General features: G+C 40.0%; 1 protein-coding gene across 1 annotated transcript in view; it reads left to right on the forward strand.

Annotated features, from left to right (window-relative positions):
* The window catches only part of acvr1c (activin A receptor type 1C), a 44,032-nt gene extending 23,370 nt beyond the window's left edge, over window positions 1-20,662 (forward strand). The window contains exons 3-9 of the mRNA XM_072685535.1: window positions 4,179-4,421; window positions 5,581-5,811; window positions 6,896-7,063; window positions 9,053-9,209; window positions 10,971-11,095; window positions 12,011-12,141; window positions 13,959-20,662. Of these exons, the coding sequence (XP_072541636.1) occupies window positions 4,179-4,421; window positions 5,581-5,811; window positions 6,896-7,063; window positions 9,053-9,209; window positions 10,971-11,095; window positions 12,011-12,141; window positions 13,959-14,084 (1,181 nt within the window). The 3' untranslated portion in view covers window positions 14,085-20,662. The remainder of the gene's footprint in view (window positions 1-4,178; window positions 4,422-5,580; window positions 5,812-6,895; window positions 7,064-9,052; window positions 9,210-10,970; window positions 11,096-12,010; window positions 12,142-13,958) is intronic.
* The last annotated feature ends 826 nt before the right edge of the window (window positions 20,663-21,488 follow it).

The raw sequence follows: 21,488 nt of genomic DNA on the forward strand, positions 1-21,488 counted from the left end.
TGAATTTCATTATCTTTTTATTTATTTGTACTAGTTATATAGGTCTCTTTACAAAACATATCACCTGGGAATAGAGAAGTGCTGAGTGAACAGTGGGGGTCAGTTAGGATCTGAAGGGTTGGGGAATGGCCTTTTTTGGGTTCCACAGCACTATATGACCTGCCACCCAAACAGGAGAGACTAGTGAGGTATAGCCAGTGTTATTGGAAAGGCCTGTGGAATCGGCACTTAGGTATAACTGATTGTCATCTGCATAACAATGAAGGGGAAGACTGTGGCTAACTTGTTCAATGGTTAACAAGTAGACGATAAACAGAAGAGGACCAACTACTGATCCTTGAGGCACACCTTGTGTGACAAGGGTGGAAGAAGATGTATGTTTTCCTGAGGTGACAAACTGTTCTGTTGGAAAGATACAACTCTCTGGAAAGGGCAGTTTCAGTATGCAAAAATGCCCTGAGATTGTTTTCAGTGAGGAAATTGATCAGTTTAGAGGTAAAATTGGCCTCTTTCTGATAAAAACCTGTGAACTTTTGTCAACAACAATCGTTTCAAATCTCAGTTTCTGACCGTCGTCTTCTCTGGGTTATTCTTATTCCTGCATCCGCACTTCATTCGTGTCCGGCCTGTTCTTACTTAGGCCTTTTTGTGAGAAATGGTCAAACGCCACATACTAAGAAACCTACAGTAAACAGTTGTAAATGGAGGGTCTATGTAATGTAGAGACTAAGTGCAGCTGGATGGTTTTACTCAGCTAAGTGACATTTACATGTGTGCCTTTATTCTTCATTGTCACAAAGCCACAGTCATAAAAACAAGCTGTAAAGTCACTCTGAAAGACAAGGTGTACTGCAAAAGTCAAGTGTTGCGATTACACCATGTTGTTCTTCACAAAGCCCTCACACACCTGGAGGGCAAGGACACATATGTCAGAATGCTCTTTATTGATTACAGTTCAGCATTCAACACGGTCATCCCACACAGACTTTCAGAAAAGCTCCTCATCCTCGGACTGACACCAGCCCTCTGCAACTGGGTGCTGAATTTTCTAAAAGACAGACCCCAGTCAGTCAGAGTGGGCAGCCGCACATCCAGCACAAGAACAGTAAGCACAGGGGTCCCTCAAGGCTGTGTGCTGAGCCCCCTTCTGTACACGCTCTTCACATACGACTGTGTGGCCTCCCAGAACAACACCAGCATCATCAAATTTGCTGATGACACTACAGTCATTGGACTGATCACTGGTGGGGAAGAAACAGCGTACAGGAAGGAGGTGGCTGAGCTGGTGGCCTGGTGTCATGACAACAATCTTTCCTTGAATGCAGACAAGACCAAGGAAATGATTGTCGATCCAAGGAGGAAGCGAGAGCTGCACACACCCCTGTACATAGGGGAGACTGAGGTGGAGAGGGTGAAAACCTTCAAATTCCTTGGCATTCACATCAGTGAGGATCTCAGCTGGTCCCACAACACTCAGATCATCATCAGGAAGTCCCAGCAGAGACTGTACTTTCTGAGAAGGCTGAGAAAATTTGGCATGCCAGCCAAAATTCTCAGCACCTTCTACAGGAGTATGATTGAGAGTGTTCTTACCAGCTCCATCATCGTCTGGTATGGAAACTCTACTGCCCAGGACAGAAAGGCTCTCCAGCGTGTGATCAAAACCGCACAGTCCATCTCAGGAGCAGCCTTCCCCTCACTGCAGAACATCTACCATAACAGAGTCACCAGGAGAGCCCACAACATAATCAGGGACAGTACACACCCCCAGCACACACTCTTCACACTTTTACCTTCAGGCAGACGCTACAGGAGTGTGAAGTCCAGGACCACAAGACTCACAAACAGTTTCTACTCACAGGCCATCAGGCTTGTGAACACCTCACGCACTACCTCTCCAACCCTTCCTATCTGAACTGGTTTTAAACTCTAATCTGATTTTAACTGCACCTTACACTGACTGTACTGCTGCTGTCAGAACACTGTTTACATTCGCTACTTGCACACTATTGTTTACATCTCTTACTTGCAACCTGCACTTTATAGCTGCTGCTCTTCAAGCACATGTAACTTTTATTAGCACATGTAACTTTTATTTTCATTTTTTTAATTGTAAAAAGGAAGTTTACTTTAATTTTATTTACTTCAACTTATATTATTATACTTTATTTACTCTGTATATACATATTTTTTATTATTATTTGTTAATTTCTTTTTTGTTATCTTTATCTATTGGTGAATGGAGGGACAGCAAAGTAAGAATTTCATTGTACAGCGTAACTGTCTGTTTCTGCTGTGCATATGACAATAAAACTCTTGAACTTGAATGGTGTGCTTTGTTTCCAGCCTAATCAGAGTCATGACCTTCACTCATCAAACACTTTGTTAGGAACACCTGTACACCTGTACATTCATGCAATTATCTCATCAGTCAGTTGTGTGGGAGCATGCAGATATGGATGGGCCAGCAGCTTTAGGTTATGTTCACATCAACCATCAGAATGGCAAAAAAAGGGATCTCAGTGATTTTGGACACGACATGATTGCTGGTGGGCTGATTTAAGTATTTCTAGAACGTCTGATCTTCTGAGAGTTTTATCACAACAGTCTCTAGAGTTTATTCAGAGTGGTGTAATTGGGTTGGGTTTCATTTCTGTCAGGCAAGAACAGAAAGCTGAGGCTGCAGTGTGCACAAGTTCAGCAAAACTGGATAGTAGAAGGCAGGGACAACGTATCCAGATCTGATCAATCCTAACTTCTGCTGAGGTCCACAGATGGTAAGGTCAGAAATTGGTGCCAACAGCACCAGTCCATGAACCCAATCTACCTTATCTATCTACAGTCCAGGCGGACCTCCAGTGGAGAAGGTGTGATGGTGTGGGGAATGGTTTATCGGGACACTTTGGACCTGTTAATACCATTGGATGCTTTCTTGAATGCCACAGCTTATTTGATCATTGCTGCTGGCCATGGGCATCCCTTCATGACCACAACTTAGCTTCATCTTCTCATAGCTACTTCCAGCATGATAGCGCACCGTGTCACAAAGCAAAAGTCCTCTCAAACTGGTTGTATGAACATGACAAAGAGTTAAGTGATCCTCAGGGGCCTTCCCAGTCCACCGGATCTGAATCCAGTAGAACAGCTATGGGATGTGGTAGAACTGGACATTCGCAGCTGTGTCAGAAGTGATCCAGAAAATATAGCAAAAATAAGGAACAGTTAAGTTCAGCCATCAACTTGGTATCTTGTTTTTTTTTATTATTTTAATTTTATGAGTATGTTTATGATCTCAGCATCTACATCCTTGTATGCTTCTATATGCACTGTATATTCTGTATACAGAAGTCAAGGATTTAATGGAGAGATCAATGAAAAGCTTCCTTTGTGTTTCTCAGTGCTTTCCCCTGTCTGCCCTGTTTGGCCCCACTTTCAGAGCTCAGAGCTTTTTTATATATAGAGCTGCTTTCACATACAAAAGCTGATTCACAATAGGCCATCTGATTCTCCCTGACTTGAACCTTGCAGAAGGCTAAGCTCTAGCACTAACCAGGCAGGGTGAAATCATTTGTGGTTCTGTGCACTTAATCCTGCCTCTTCAACACTCATTATCATGTCCATATCTAATAACAATCCGCTGGCCTCGAGATGCTGTCAGACTGATGCTGACAGGAGCCAACACTAGAGGGAGCAGTGTCCTTAATATGAATTATTATCTTCTCGTTCTTCTCTCATGGTTGAATTAATGAGCTAACGGTCTTCTCCTAGTGTTTAACTTTTTGGAAGTGCAGTAAAAGAACTTGCGTGTGGGTTTTACAGATCTTAGTGTTCTAGCTATCTAGCAACATCTTTCTGAGGTGTTGAAGTGTGAAGGACATCCAGACTGAGTAGTTGAGGCTTACTGTAAACTCTGAGCTTCACTCACAGCAGAAGTTGATGCAGGGTTCATTTATAATAAACTATATGTAATCATATCAGTTCTCATTTTACGATTTTTGTCTATAGTTGCCCTGTTTTGTTTAGTTTAAATTATATAATTTAATGTATTTTTGGCATTTATTTATTGCAATAGAAATATTGGCATTGTGGGTTAATGTTGGTTTTGTCTTATTTTATTACATTTATTTAAAATTAGCTGAAAAAGAGTCCTGAGTGTTTTCTATGTGTTTGTGTTACAGAAACAGCCTCTGATGGCTCGAGCTGGGGCCGGCTGGAGTTGGCAGCTGTGATTCTGGTGCCGTCGTGCCTGCTGTGTGTGGGTGTGGTTCTGGGTCTGTGTGCTCTTCAGAATCAGCGCTGTGTGCACAGTAAAGCCCGGAAACAGGACCCAGAAGAACCACTCGACGACCAGAGTCTCGTCTCACCTGAAAAATGCCTGAAAGAACTCATCTATGATATGAGCACGTCCGGCTCAGGGTCAGGTGAGACCAAAGAGAGAGAGAGAGAGAGAGAGAGAGAGAGAGAAAGAGAGAGAGCAAATACGAGAGCAAGAGAAAGTGAGAGAGAGGCACATGTATTAAAATAACACCTCTAATCTCTATCTGGTGAATCTCCCTCTTTGAGGGATGCCATGGAAGAATGACTTTTGGTTCCATAAAGAACGATAACAGAGATGTGTGAGAATGAAGAACCTCTAATTTGGTTCTGAACCTTTATGTCAACTGAAGGTTTTTTAGATCTTTAAAAGGTTCATTTACCATTTTCAATTTTTATATTTGTTTAGGTAAACACCTGTTGTTTCGAATTGTAAAGCCTACAAGGAGCCTGCTATTTGCCAAATGTACATAAACCAGTCGGCCGTAACATTAGCACCACTGAGGTGCAGTGAAAAACCTTCATCTACAGTGGCATCTCTGAAGAGGTGGATATATTAGGTAGCAAGTAAACAGCCAGGACACTTTGACAAGAACCAGACTGTAATGGCTAGACGACTGGGTCAGAACATCTCCAAAACATCAGGCAGGTCCTGTGGGGTCCAGTAAGCAGTGGTCAGTACGTACCAAAAGTGCAAAAGGACAACCAGTGAACCAGTGACCGGGTCATGGGCACCTAAGGCTCATTGATTCTAATGGGGACCTCTTTCAACTTACAGGACTTAACGGATCTGCTACTAATGTCTTTGTGCCAGATACCACAGGACACCTTCTATGGCAGGTCTTGTGAAGTCCATGCCAGATCTGGCAGATCTGTTGTAGTGGCACAAGGGGGACCTACTCAGCATTGGGCAGGTGGTGCTACTGTCATGACTGATTGGTGTATTACACAGGAATGAACTTGACTGAGCATATAAACGTACAAAGATGCAAGCCTAAAAAGTATAGACAGTAAAAATAAGCACAGAGTTCACATACAACACTAGATTTTAAGTTAAGGAGTTATGACATAACTGGGCCAAGCCCCAACCCCATCCTTTCAGCCCTATATAAACCCTTCATTCTCACTTAATGATCAGTTAGAACCCACACAGGCTATTTATGTCTGCTAATAGCGTTTAATTTCAGGTCCATAAATGTGGCTGATGTTGGGCTTTAAGTGTCATTTGATTTTCTGGTTTATTGTTTATATGTTGGTGTGTCTCAGGACTGCCGCTTCTGGTACAGAGGACGATAGCGCGGACCATCGTTCTTCAGGAGAGCATTGGGAAGGGCCGGTTTGGAGAGGTGTGGCGGGGGAAGTGGCGGGGTGAGGACGTGGCTGTGAAGATTTTCTCCTCTCGAGACGAGCGCTCCTGGTTCCGTGAGGCCGAAATCTACCAGACCATCATGCTGAGGCACGAAAACATCTTGGGCTTCATTGCAGCCGATAATAAAGGTACTTGCACACACAGCGAGGGGGCTACGTCAGTCTGAGGCTGTCTGACTGAAGGCAGCATTCAGTTGGTAATATATTTCAATATTACAGAGAAAAAAACCCACAATATTCATTTGAAATTCCTGACGGATGGAACAGCACAGCAGGTGGTCAACACTTTATTAAATGATCATGCTAGAAACAATGACAAAAACAAGGCAAGAAAATGGAATGGATGTTTTCCTTTCCACAAATAAAGCTTGTAAACACAACCATAACTTCAAGTCATCAAATTCCTATTATATAAAATATCTTCTCCTCCACTGCACAAATGTGGTGTGGATTGACACCGCATTTGTGATCATAATGTTGTTTTGTGTTCAAATGTGCTTCAGCCTACAGTCCCTGTTATACCCATATTTGGCACTCCAGGTCCTGCCTCGTTTTTTAATGACAGAAATGAATAGGGGTTTCAAAAAATTGCCTCTGTCAATTTCTGTGGTAAATAAATCAGTTCAGAACCCTGTACTTTGTGTATAACACTGGATACTCTGAATTACAAGGTTGTTAAAGAGTCAAAATATAAATATTGCTACATGTAAGCCAGCTGCTGCATGCTGAACTGATGCCATTAGACTGCAACCGCACAAACCAGCACACCGTGCCAGTGTGGTAGTCCAGTCGTACAGCAAGTTTCATTTGAGAAGCATTGGTTTATCCTGCTAGTCTATCAATATGACCAACTTGACTAAACTACCACCTTGGTAATGCTCATTTTGGTGCATTTCTATTGGTCGCCATGACACAATCTAAAGAACTGCCTGAAGCTATTAAAATGCTGGAGTCTATATTGAGACAAAAATGGAGATACAAGCTTTTAGCATGACAGCGATGATATGATCTCTTTGTATATCTTTCACCATCTCTCTCTCTCTCTCCCTCTCTCTCCTTTTAACTCTCACTTTACGTTTGGGTCTCTTTATCTCTCACTATCTATCTCTCTATCTTGCTCTCTGCATGGGTCTCTATTTCTCACTATCTCTCTCCTTCTCTCTCTCTTGCTCTCTCTCTCTCTCTCTCTCTCTCTCTCTCTCTCTCGCTGTAGATAATGGTTCGTGGACTCAGCTGTGGCTGGTGTCGGAGTATCATGAGCACGGCTCTCTGTTTGATTACCTGAACAGGTATACAGTGTCTGTGGATGGCATGATTGTCCTAGCGCTGTCCATCGCCAGCGGCCTGGCTCACCTGCACATGGAGATCATCGGCACTCAAGGTGGGACAGCACCATTACTGCTAGTCACTACTAAGAGTTGGGGTTGTAAAATTACTCTACAGGTGATGGTTATGAAAAGGCACTGAATTTGAATCTGAATCTGTTCACAATGTCATTAATATCCAGTTAACTATGGCATCAGTATTAGTTTAAAACCAAAGAAAACACTCTATTTAACCTATTACTTAACCTATATAACCATTATGTATGTAAAATCATTTGTTATCATACTTTTACATAATTAGCTCCTTCAGTGAGATTGATGTCTTCAGTGTACAGAATTCAACTTGAGATTTAATGATACGTTTCCTACTGAATTGGAATCAAAGGAGTTATATGGTCAGAGATTTACACCTCAGTTAAGTTTCCACTCTCCTCTCAGCTAGCTGCAGTGAATCCACTTTAAGAAGCTGTCTTCAGGAAAACGCTCCTCTTCATCAAGCAGCAGGGACTCACTGGGGCTGCGCTTGTTCTGGAAAAGGGCGTAATGACGCAAAAAACTGTATGCAGGCACTTTTGCAATTATGAAATCCACATGGCTTTTGGGGAGGGGGGGGTTAGGTGTTCTGTTCAAATTTGGACATATTGGTAAACCTGAATAAAGCTAAAAGTGGACTACAGAGCTGCTGCAAAGCTGACGCCTCAAAATGTGATTGATGGTCACAGGCTAGCCAAGACTGTTCTAATCAAAGAGGCTGAAAGTGCATATGCTCTCATTTGCACAGCTTCCGATGTGCAATTTTATTGTATATAGCTTCATCCTTCACTGTGTGATTGTAGCCGTCACAGCTTTGCCTCCACAGGCAACATTTCAGGCACGTATCTGGGTCTGTAGATAACTTTTAAAGCCTCTAGAATGGACAGGCTCTCAGATCTCCAAGCATAAGACTAGTCTTGTTGGAATTCCGGTGCTCTGGCATCGTGGCACAGTGGAGCTGATCTTTTGGTGCCAAGTCCGTGTACGATTGGTAGTCATGCTGCTTGTACTTTCAGCAGATTAAAGTGCACCCCTTGCTGACACAGACATTCACTTGTGTGCACGCAGATTGAATAAATCTCCATAGAAAAGCAGTTCCACTGCAATGGGAAGCTCCAGGGCAGCCACACATGAGCTTTAGGTCACCATGCTCACTGCCGATAATCAAAGAGAGGGGTTTTAAGATGATGTTTGGACACAGTTAAATTTAACATCAGTGCCTGATGTGCCTCAATAATGCTCTCATGGCTGAATCAATCAAATTCTTAAGGCAGTGTTTTGATGTGTACTGTAAAGCCTTCCCAGAAGAGTAGAGGTGGATGAGGGTGGCCAAGCACCCTTTTAATTAATACCCTTGATTTTAGAAGACTCTCTTAGAAGAAAAAACTCTTGGACATATATAGCATATACGGTTGACTCAAGGTCACTGTAACGCATGGCCTTTTCAGTGTACAGTGAATTATTCAGTAAATTCTACATAATCTAATATGTGAGTTCACTGTCAGGTCAGAAGTCTGAGCTGCATTTGGCTAGCTGTGGTAAATCCTTGTTAAGAACCTGTGTGTCAAACTAGATCCATCTGCTCGGCTTGATTACCTGTACTCTGCGTTCTAGTGAAGGTGACAAGTCTCTTTTAACTTGACGTTGTTTTTGTTTTTCGCAGCTATGGCTTTTTTTAGTTGCTCTTTCTCAGAACCTGCAAAGATTAAATTCTCATGAATTCATGTAAAATTGGTGTTTTCAACTTTTCAACTAGTTGCTAAGTTACAGCACTCTTCTCAACAGTGTGTGGCACTAAAATTAATAGTTCTGAGAAGCTTAGACTGAAGTGTTCGCTATAGTCCGTCATGCAGAGCTATACCAGTGCTCAAATACCCAGGACGAGAGAGCATCGGTCCAGTGGAGGAGAGGATGTATTGCAGAGCAGTAGTAACCTTCAGATATTGTAAGCGTGAACTGTTCATTTACTCAAGTAGCCTGACTTTAGTGTGTGTGTGTATGTGTGTTTTCAGGGAAGCCTGCAATTGCTCACAGAGATATAAAGTCCAAGAATATCTTGGTGAAGAAGAACGGAACAGCGGTGATCGCTGACCTGGGGCTCGCAGTCAAGCACGACTCTACCTCCAATGCCATCGACATCCCAGTCAACCACAGAGTGGGCACTAAGAGGTCTGACCCCGTTCTTTTTTGTCAATGGATATTGTTAATGGATATATATATATATATATATATATATATATATATATATAGAGAGAGAGAGAGAGAGAGATACACACACACACACACACACACACACACACACAATGATTATATAATATTATGAGGTTTGGAATGATTTGGCCCATTGGTTTGGTCCATTATTTCAGCTCCTTTTACCATAAAGTAGCACAGTGTATAATTACAGACTGCAGTCCATCTGTTTCTCTGCATTCTTTTAATCCTGTTCTTCAGTGATCAGGACCCCACAGGACCACCACAGAGCAGCTATTATTTGGGTGGTGGGTCATTCTCAGCACTGCAGTGACACTCTCTTAAGATGCTTTCTGCTGACGTAGGCCTTTCCCTCTTCTAGCCCGTTCTACATCGAGAGGAGAGCAATACTGGGGAAATACAGTGGGCATTTATTAGACTTTGGGAAGATATACATTTACATAATTTAAGATAAAAAGAGAAATGGTAATCATTTTTAACCTCAACCAACGTAGCCAAATCTATTTTAGCTCAGACATTTTAGCTGGAGAGCTAACTTGTAAAGAGGTAGTTAGCTAGTTAACTAATACCAAACCTCCTGATAAATTTACTAAAATATGCTAATATTAACATGGTTGCCTGGTTGTTTATTACATACATTACAATACATTCTTATCTCTGAAAGTAATTATATATGAATTCATAGCTTTTCTGTAATATTAATTAATAAACGTGTTTTAGAAACATATATACTTTATTAAAAAACATACTGAGATATTGAGTAGTATTTTCTGCAGTAAGTGAGTTTCTAGTATTTGATAACATATTAAAATATATTGTAATTGATGATACAACATAGATAGACTAGATTAGGTTAAAAAAAACTATTTTGTAAGCAGATTTTATTTAATTTAATATTTTATTATTTAAAAAAGTTTTGAATACTGATTCAAAATAATTAAATTCGGGTAAAATAATTAAACAGCTCATTTGTGTTTTTTTCTTATTGTAATAAAGGGTCACATGACTTCTTTTGCAAATGATTTAATATTTAAGTCCCAGTTTTAAATAATATCACAACAACAGTTTCTTTGTATTCCAGTTCATATTTCAGAACTGGTAATATGTAATATATGACATTTGTGTGATATGACAAGTGTGTGAAAGGTTAAATGTGTTTGAACAGACGTTTAGAAGCAAAGATGTCACTTAGGGTCTTCATGAGTTAAAGTGAAGCACAAAGTGCTGTAAGGAACTTTCCACACCGTTTAATGAGCCTGTGATATACGTCCCCATGGGCCGATTTTACTGCAAGATGGCCCCATAATGTATGTTGAACATGCATCAGCAGCATAATTTGTAAAGTTCATGTGGCTCAGAGAGGAGCTGATACACTGGCTATCAGCTCACCATTACTGAGTCATTCTGAGCTGCTATTTACAGCCGGCCATATGCCCAGCCTCTGAATACAGGGATCAGCCTCCATTAACTCTGTAATGCGTGCGCTTGTATATACTCTACTCTGCCTGGTAGTGAGAGTGTGCATGCATTTGTGCATGTCTATGCTCATGTCCTTAGGTGTGTGCAGCCCCTTCTTTGAACTCTGCACACCTGTTTTCCCTGTAATGGACAGATGTATCATTGTTTACCTTTTGGCATGAGAGCATATCTCAAACAGGGCTTAATGTACGTGACTCTGACTGTGTGCATTTATGTGTGTGTGTGTGTGTGCTCCTGCAGGTATATGGCCCCTGAGATTCTGGATGACACCATTAACATGAACAGCTTTGAGTCGTTTAAGCGGGCGGATATCTATTCCCTGGGGTTGGTTTTCTGGGAGCTGGCCCGGAGGTGTTCTGTTCGAGGTAACAGCTTAACAAAAGAGCTGCTAAGCTGCAGTGTTGCTCAAAATGGGCCCCATTGCTTGTGAACAACAGGCTGGATTGAGTTAGGAAGGAAGTTGTTTTGTGTGTGGCGGGGAATGTAGCATTTAATGTTGTTCTGTATAATTGACCTGTCCTTGTTCTGCCGACAAAAGCATTTTCTGTAGCTGTTTTTTTTTTCCTTTGTTGTTGTTGTTGTTGTTGCAAGATCGGACAGTAAGTCCAAGTTCTACTGTGGGGTTGTAGTCCCTAAAAGCTATTTAGAAAGTTTTTTTTTAAATAGGCTATTAATACAGTCTTATACAACAGTTTGGGCAACCCGGTTCAAACCAGACATTTTGTTGATTTTTTTAAGTTTACAAAAGTGAACAAATGCTGAAAAAAGAAGAAGACATTTATTGCACATTTTAGAGACAATTCCTTCAGAATTTTCTGAATTTTACATAAAAAATGATAAATTATATGATAAACATTCCAATGTCCCATTAATTAACGTGTTAAAGTAAGCTTACATAGTTTAGAGGTAACTGTAGAGGTAGTAAAACATCACTGACCTGAAGAACTGTGTTTCTCCATTGCATTTTTGACATAATGTGAATCTTACATCTTACAGTTGTTCTTTACATTGTTTCAAAATTACATAATGAATAGACCAATAGATTTAAAGATTATAGGTACTTAAAGGAGTAATTTTTTGTATTTTCCCACTCCAAATCAGTGTCATTTACATGTACTTTTGAGATGTGAGGCTTAATATGACATTTGTATATATATATATATATATATATATATATATATATATATATAAAAGCAGATGTTACACAAAAGCTTTATATCTCCAAAACAGCAACTGTATAATATAGTGTGTGTGACGTGAGCCTCATTTCCACCTCACAGGGATACATGAGGATTTCCAGCTGCCTTATTATGACCTGGTGCCTTCAGACCCATCGGTAGAGGACATGAGGAGGGTGGTGTGTGATCAGAAACTGAGACCCAGCATCCCCAACCAGTGGCAGAGCTGTGAGGTGAGAGGCTGGTGTGCCACACAGTCATACAGACTTCACTGCACACTGTCCAAACTTACAGTTTCATTGTGACTGATGTAATACCCGCATGACTTCATCAAAATACCTAGGGCAGTGTTTGAATGATCGAATGAGTTACAGAGGTTAATGATCAGAGCTCAGTATGAGTCTGAAAACATGACACACTAAGATTTCACAAATGATTTCCAAACTTACAGTGAAAGTAGATTCAGGTTCACCATTGTAATTCTTATTAGTCCAGGCTTAGAACTGGAAACTGGCTCTAAGGGACCATAATATTGTACACCATCACTGCAGTACATGCAGTTGCATAACTGAGGCTAACAGGCCAACTGCACTGACCCAACAAAACCACTAAACAAACTAAGCATAGTTTTACCCTTCATGTAAACACAGTTACAACAGATGATACTATCATTTAATAGATACTGATAAAGCTCTGGCTTTTTATTCTAGATTGGTTGTAGAATTATAAGCATTTGTTTGCATGTTTTAAATAGTATTTCTCATTTTCATGGTGCGCTGATTGTAATAGGGAGCTCAAAGCATAATTAATATTTACAATATTGGTGTAAAAGGGCACAGCTGTAAGATGGAGCCTAGGAGCAAAAAATATTACATACTGCTACAAAGACCCCTGTCCTCTTTTTCTATTACTCTGCTTCTTAACTGTGGAACTCCATTACTCATTACTGTTCTTTTCTTTTCTTTTCTTTTCTTTTCTTTTCTGTAAATATATTTTTCAGCTCTTTATTACCTTTATTACCTTTAGTACTTTCTACTTTTTTTAATTTATCACCTACCCTATTTATTGTTTAGTGTCATTTTCCTTTAGTTTAAGACTGTGTTCTGTGTTTCTTTGTTACTTGTCAGACGTGTTGCTCTCACCAAGACAAATTCCTTGTATGGGTAACATACTTGGTGAAATAAAGAGATTCTGATTCTGATTCTGATTCTGATTTTTAAGACAATCAAGCTCAGTACACACAAGAAATATTTGCTCTATAAAAAAGTTATATGTCCCGATCCAATCCAGTGTTAATCCACATTTTTATAGCTTGAGAATTGGCTATTTTAGTCCTTATCCAGTTGGGATTAAAATAAATCACAGTAGATAAAATGCTGGCTCCCTAAATGTTCCAAAAATGAAGTAGATTGGGTAAATTGGTGAAACAGCTTTTTGCCAGTACGCACCAAAAATCTGCAAGACTTTACCAAAGCAACAAAACATATTTATTTATTTATCCATAATAAATAAATAAGTATTTATTTATTTAGTTTATTTGTTTTATTTATAACATTGTATTCATAATTAACATTGTTTTGTTTATCTGTTTAGTTTTTTTTTTTTTACTGCTATTATAATTTTTTCTCTTATTTTAATTTTTATTAAATTTTATATTGTTAGTTTTTTTTCTCTTTGCCCTGCTGTTTTATTGTTTATTATTTTTTGTATTAACTTATGTATTGAAGCGCTTTGAACGTCTTTCTGTGTGTGAAAAGTATAAATAAAATTATTAATTTGAATAATAATTCATTATTATTGCAGGACAAGAATAATATGACTGTATACTTTAGGTGGTAGATGAAGCTAGAGCTGGGGGGGTTGTGAAAAAGTTTTGACTATCCTCATTAATATTATATAATTATATTGTAATATATATTTAAGCAAGATTTGTGATAGTTTTAATAGTTAAAAATCAATTGTATAACCCCACCTTGGAAGATTTAGAAATTTGAACATTTCTGATTGTGTGCGTTTGTGTGTGTGTGTGTGTGTGTGTGTGTATACACAGGCCCTGCGAGTAATGGGTAAGATCATGAGGGAGTGCTGGTATGCCAACTCTGCTGCTCGCCTTACAGCGCTGCGTGTCAAGAAGACTATCTCTCAGGTGACTGTCGTAAAGGACGTTAAAGAGTAGCCCCCCACGCCCCCACACACACAATACACACTCGAAGGCTCTGGTATGATGACCTGGATGAGTGACCCCTCCATCACTGATTAGGGGACCACATTCTAAAGACATTTCAGAATGCTCTGTCTGTGATGCCAAAGAACCCTAGTGTCTAGCAGTGAAGGCTTCCACAGTGAAGCGCCTAACTGCAACGGGATATTGAGCTGCTGAGAGCAGATTGGATCTCTGAACCTTTTCAATGACAACATGAAGGTGCAGGGGGTATATCTCCAAACTTGTGAATGAGCACTAATTCAGTCATTTTTTGGCTGTTTTCCTAAACACTACCTCTTACACCACTCCCAACTAGCTCTCCTCGACATCCTTCATTTCTTCTTCTGTCTTCACTCCTCATCATATATCATCTCTCCTTATCTCTCTTTCCACCTCCTCTCCATGCTTTCCTCAGCTTCTCACTCCTCCGGCCACTCCGCCCAGACTGTGTAGCACAGGTTGCAAAGACAAGTTACAAGAGTTAAAGATTTTTCACAATAATTCACATCAGGCTTAGAGCAACTTACTGGCTCTGTGAAATTGTCCTGAGAGTTTGGAGTCTAATATAGTGCAACATGACTTCAATACATTTGAATAAAAGCTAAGTAGGGGTGGGAATCACTGCAGACCCCATGATACAATATTATCATGATACTTAGACAGTCATACAGTTTTATTGCATTATTTCAGGATTTATTGTAAATTGTGACACATTACTTCTATTTGTCCAACTGTATTGTACATGTCTTTTTATAACCATGTAATTACACATTAACAGACCATATAATAACAGTGTATCTATAGCTATATGTATTTACTGTTACAGATGGATTACGGTAGTACAGCTAATGCAAATTTAGTTTTGACTCATATGTTTACACAAGTGTATCTCAATAGCTGTAATATCATATTCGCTCTTATGCAGTTATACATGTGTAATAAGATAAAGGTATTTGTATTTATATGAGCTGCTTTTCCTGTTTGTTATTGTGGAATAGCATGAGTCAAAGTTGATACACTTGTGTATCTACACAAGCTGTATTGCTGTAATGCATCTGTAAGAACAGCTCCTGGTAATTACATTGTTATTACAGGATTGTTAACATGTAATAACTACAATTATTAGAGACGCTTATTTTAAAATGGCAATATTTTCATTATTACCCTTCACTCAGCTAACGTCAATCTTTTACACAAAGCAGAATTGTAATAAAAAAAAAAATCGAACCCTAACCCTAAATTCAAAAACAGTGTGTCCTAACATTTACGTATTTATCAGATTTGTAAAGCAGACAAACAGCATGCAAAACCTGTACAAATTTAACAAATACTTTTATCCAGAGCAGTTTACACTGGAAAGTGAATGTAAGCAATCTCGCACAAAGCAAATTATGGATTCCAGACTGAACAGGGGATCAAACCCAGCTCTGCTTGTGCCAGAAACATGTTTCGCAAAATGCTTCAAGATGCACAACAAGGTTTCAAGTGCTTTTTAAAAAGCATCAGTACACAATTCCTAACGCAGTGCAAGTGCAAGCAGCACTGTAAAGGCCATTACACACTGAACGCGACACCCTGCGCAGTTTGCTCTTTCTGAGAAGAGACTGTTGGCATGGTCTCAAATCACCTCGTTATAGTTCTTACATGGTGCACTACCTAAACTCCGAAATCGTTAAACAGTGACAGCATGTTAAATACTCAGTCAATTAATTGCTAAATTTAAACGACTGTAGATCAGACAGATCATGTACTGTTTGGGTGGAGGTGCTGCTATTTTACAACCTACAAAGGAGACTACATATGGGAGATGGAGTAATTTGAGACAGGGCCCCACAAAGTAAACACTGCATGCTCGTAAATGGCTGTTTACCATACTAAAGCCAGAAAGAGATCTGTGATTGGTGAAGGGAGCTTAATGTCACCTGCAAAAAATCCCAAGAATAGAGCAGAGGGCAGATCAAATTTAACCGCATTTTGGCCTTCCGTTCGATGTGAAAGGGCCTTAGAGGAAGAAGGAGCTACAGTGACAGCTGTCATAGCAGACCAGGTTTTCGACAAGTCTCTTGCATAACTGTTTAACTTGTATAAGTATCTATATGATATCTGCTTGACACTGTGATGGCTGTTGATTGTCCTCCGTTGCCCCTTTCAGTAGTCAGTGTTTTCCACTTTAATAACATAACGGATAGCATGATTCTGGCCAAACAGTAACACAGCTGAGTCTTGTGGATTAAGTTAGCGATGCTTTTCTGCAATTGATCAGCCTCACAATGGCTTTAATAAACATTAAAAATGTGAATAATGAAATAATAAAATATCAATATTTTGTAAACATAAAATATGGCAGTATTATATTATATCGGGTTGTCCTTCCACCTCTACAACTAACAAGTTAAGAGTATTAACCAGCTAAACCAGCGAGAATTGCTGCACTGTAAAAGCATGCTATAGCATAAGTGTTAGCTAGATCTGAAGAAAAATAGACTAATGGGGGAATAACCACATTTGGCTCAGACATTGTGGCATGGACTGTATTAGGGGATAGAATGTGCTCATTATAGAGGGTATCTGCTCCACAGTGGCGCATTGATTGCTCTCTAGCTCTCACTGGAGGCGTCGTTTCCCTCCGGCGTCAGTGACCCATGGAGCACCACTGTTATGTGGTTGGGAGGCAGTCAATGTGCGAGGTGTCCATTCTCGGTACTCCTTCACTGTGGGGACTCCCACAAAATTAGCGGTTTCCGAGATGTCACCACTCTTCATCTGGTACCCTATTATCGCACCCTTTTGGACATCAGTCCGATTGCGTTCTTTGCCCATGACGATCGTTTTGCACTCTCCTACAACTGACTGGTGTGCTCGCTTATTCATACAAGTCACATGGCATCTGTGACATCCTGGGCCGAGTTCATTGCAAACCAGGGGTGGTCATAATATTGTGATATGACTGTGACTGTGGGCAGAGGGTGGTAGTATATCAGAAAGCGCTAACTTTGTGGGATGTGCCAGAGCCGCCGTATTGAAGGTGGCCCATTGAGTGCCTCTCAAGAGCATAACCACATGCTGCACCACAGGTCACTGAGGCCAAAGATGAACAACGACTCAGGTGGGACAAAGCAATCGCTGCGCCACTGTGGATCAGCTAACCTCTGTAATGAACACCTTCTATCACCTAATACAGTCCATACCACGAAACTCGCTACTGTCATCCAAGCCAAGGCTGGTTATTCCCACTGTTAGTTAGGTGGTTGTAATATTCAGATATGACTGTGAAACTCTTTAGCTATTTCAGTCAGTGCTAATGTCAGTTTGCACGTAATATTGGAAGGGGAGGAGTTTCAGAAAAAGTGCATTAGAGAGACTCTCTGCTCTCATTTATTAATAACAGCCTGTCTTTCGATCCCATAATACCACTTCAATGTAGAAATCCTGCTCCCTGCACCTTTCAGAATGCAAAGATGGACTGCTACCTCAAGTGTTTCTTTAAGTGCCAAAAGCTTTGAATTGCACATATGCTTGTGCCATAAATGTTCTGGTTGATGTTATGTATATATACTGTATTCTGTGTACATGGATTATTATTGTTACTGAGCAAGACACTCATGAGTTTGCCTGATCGATTCACTCTATTGTTAATTAAACAGTCGGTCAATCACCCAGCCAGCCAATTGAAAATGCCATTTATGGAGAAGATTCCCTTCCTATTTTTGTATAAAAAAAAAAAAAAAAAAAAAGCCCTTCCAGGAGTATCTAAAGGACCAATATATCAGAATGTATTTTATATATCATTCAGTTTCTCAGTCTGATTTAAAACAGCTTTCATGTGATTTGCACAGTTTAAGCAATGCTTACAGATGAGCGAAAGTTGTGCTGTCTTTAGCAGAGATCATAGGAAGGCGTGTTGTTTTTTAGCTGTTTTCCATTTCTGAACACTTAATTTCAGTTGAGCACTATCACTTTCAGTTACACTGCATGGAGATTTCCATCCACGAGCGTGACTTCCTGTAAAGCTGTTATTTTTCAATGTGCAAGAAAAGAAAAAACAATGATAACAGCTTTTGCTCTAAGACAGAAGAGATGCACTGGACACCCAGCAAGCTATATTCATATATTCCTTAGTATCAAGTGCAATATCTAGTACATAAGCACAACTAGTCTGAAGCCTTTTTATGGACATGCGTTAGTGCAGCTTACAAATGCCAATGTGAAAAATGGTGATAACCACACAAATGTGGGAAAATGTACTTGTGTGAATGCTCTTTACTCATATTTCCTTTGGAATGTGCTTGTGTTGAAGCAGAGCAGCATCAAGTGGCTCTAAAGTGATTTTGTTGCATTCCAAAACTTCATAAGTGAAGCATGTAGCAGCAAAACTGAAAAACACACATACAGATGAACCTAGAGGTCAAGTCTTGGACAAAAAAGCAGGCCTCAGTAGAGATCAGGTTTGTGACAGAAAAGGCATAGTGAAGCTGTGGAATCATAAAGACTATCACAGGCAAGAGAGAGAGCGAGATGCTTGAAAAGTGCAATGCTTTAATGTCCAAATATTTGTGGACACCCCTTCTAATGAATGCATTCAGCTACTTTAAGCTGCACCCATTGCTGACACAGATGTGCAAATGCATGCACACACACACAGCTTGTCTACTCCCTGTAGAGAAGTATTACTAATAGAATAGGACTCTCTGAAGCAAACAAATATGGAAATATGAACCTATTCGTTCCATGGCTAATCCCAGTTGTGGGCTAGAGGGGTGTAAAACCCCCGAACATTGAGCTTTGGAGATGAGTTGGAGAGTCTGAGATGAGGTGGGGTGGGGTGGGGTGGTGATCATCCAACATCCTGACCTCACTAATGCTCTTGTTGCTGAACCTATCAAAGTGGTTAACAGACTGAAGAGGATAGGCCACATATACTTACAGTATGCATGAGCATGATGTAGCATGCTGCAAATCTGTGTGCTCACTGTTGTTACTGTGAGAATTAACCCTTAGAAGTATGCAGTTAGTTCTGTCATTCGCTTTCCTTAGATTTTAACACACAGAATCGGCAGTAGGGCTGTTCCTGATTGTTTGTGGGTCCTGAGAAATACCCTACCTTTGGCCCAGTCATAATACTTTGTTTGCAAGAATCAAAAAGAATGAATACTTCACTAAATTAATAAATGATATTACCATATAACTATATAAATAGCCAGTACTTCTTATATTCATGGAGATTATTATAGATCAAAATAAAATATTAATTAATAATAATTAAACATATTTGATTATATAGATTAAATATTATTTATAATAAATGATTAAATAATTTAATACTAATATTGGCATTTTGATAGTGTCTTGTATGTCATATTTTAATATTTGCTCATTTATGGTAAAAATTGCCCAACACACAGGGCCACATTTGGCTTGTGGGAGCCCTCAGGCTACATACCCTAATTATAGCCAGAAACATTGCTGGTAGCGATAACTGCAGCTTCTAAGGGTTAGAGCAAACAGGTGCTGAAACACAGGAAAAGCACATGTCAAATCACATGATCATTGACTACAGCAGTGCTTCCCAACTCTGGTCCTGGAGGACCCTTTTCTCTGCACATCCCTGTTCTAGCACACTACCTTCGACACATGAAGGGTTTGTTTGTAATTAGCTGATTAGCTGGATAAGATGTGTTGGGAGCAGGAAAGCACTACAATGTGCAGGAAAGGGGCTTATCCAGGACCAGGGTTGGGAACCACTGGATTACAGGACACCTGATTATGGTAGGGCATGTCTTGGTTAGTTCTGTAGGCCAATTTATTCTGGTGTTCAGGCCTTGTAGAAATATTCATACATGTTTAATATTATACCACAGCAATGGTGTTGTCTGACAGGTCAGAGAGACCCAAGCTGAATCTGCATCGCTGTGCTATACATAGTGTTCTGTAAGCATGGTTAATGGAGCATGGACATGCAGTCTGCAAATGACATCCTCTGCTAGGAGTTTGGCTTCCGTAGGCAAATTCAGCACCACTATAACTCACTGTAATGCTCAGATTTAGCACTACTATAACTTTTGGCCTGTTTTGTGTAAAAAAACAAACAAAAAAAAAACATTTCCATTTCCAAATAATCTCATGGGTCTCAGTTAGAGATGCAGTCCTGAGGTCATTGTAGAATAAACGTTTGCCTTTGCTGCCAGTCAGCATCAGTGACCGGTGTCTGCCTGTGAGTCTGCTTGAGAATAGCATTGCTTTTGTGCGTGTAACTGTTTTACTCCTCCGAAATTCGTCACTCATTCCAAAGAAAAGTCCGAACCGTTGACCGAGGGCTTTGCTCATGTCGTGCGAGGCAGTTTTTGGATCCTCTCCAAAATGTACTGTGACTCTTGCTTTGACAAGAGGACGTTGAGGGTGGAATCCATGCTCCTGTTTATGTTTCGACTTCAAATCATGAGTGTCTTTTAGATCATGAGTGTCACATAGTATTGTAATATTGTACTGTCTGAACTGGACTATTTATTGTATTCATATACAAACTGTGAGACAATAAACTATTTTTCATGATATGGCTGCTTGCCTTTCTGATCTTTTCCTTTTCTCTGTATTTTGTTCTTATCATTGATTGAAAGGCACCACAAACCCAGCACTACAGTCAGCTTTATGCATCCTGTCTTCTGCACTGACTTGCTCTGGTGAAGTGACCTAGAGTGCTTAACTCTTCGTCATCTCCGCTGATGACTCAAACCTGGAGTTCTAACTGCACACAAACTGCACGTCTGGCAGTTTCAGACGTTTTGACCGTTAAGAAACCAAGTCCGCTCTCTCACCTCTATTTCAGTGAGTCAGGCTTGTGTGTGTGTGAGTTTTTTTTTACCCTTGTGGCCTTGTTGCTGAGTGTTGTATTGGAAAAGACGTTAAGCACAGGGGTTATCTGCGGTTTCAAAACTGCATTTCCCTGAACTCTACAAAGAAAAGTTATCAATGGTAACAAACGCACAAGCAGCAGAGACTGGATTTCAAAATGACTGTTGTATCTCAGCAGGGTCATCACTTCATTCATCTTAGTGCTGTTGCAGACAGATGCAACCTTAATAACCAAGGATATGGCATGCAGCCTGTTTGATGTACAAACTAGCATGGAAGAATATTGTGGGTCTAGTCTGAACCTGTTTAGTCCGAACTCTGGCTTTCACTGGAAATCAAATGCAGCCAGACCACACACCATACACATATACACTATACCTTCCAGTGTATTTCAGACCTACTGTAGAATTGTACATCAGAATCTGTGTTTTTAGCTAACTGCCTATGTTAACTGTCTCTTAACAGATTCTGATACTGTATTCTGTACATACACTCTAGTGTAAAGTAAAGGTACTTCAAATAGTTCTT

The sequence above is a fragment of the Salminus brasiliensis genome, chromosome 8, assembly GCF_030463535.1.
Source record: "Salminus brasiliensis chromosome 8, fSalBra1.hap2, whole genome shotgun sequence".
NCBI classification, from domain to species: domain Eukaryota; kingdom Metazoa; phylum Chordata; class Actinopteri; order Characiformes; family Bryconidae; genus Salminus; species Salminus brasiliensis.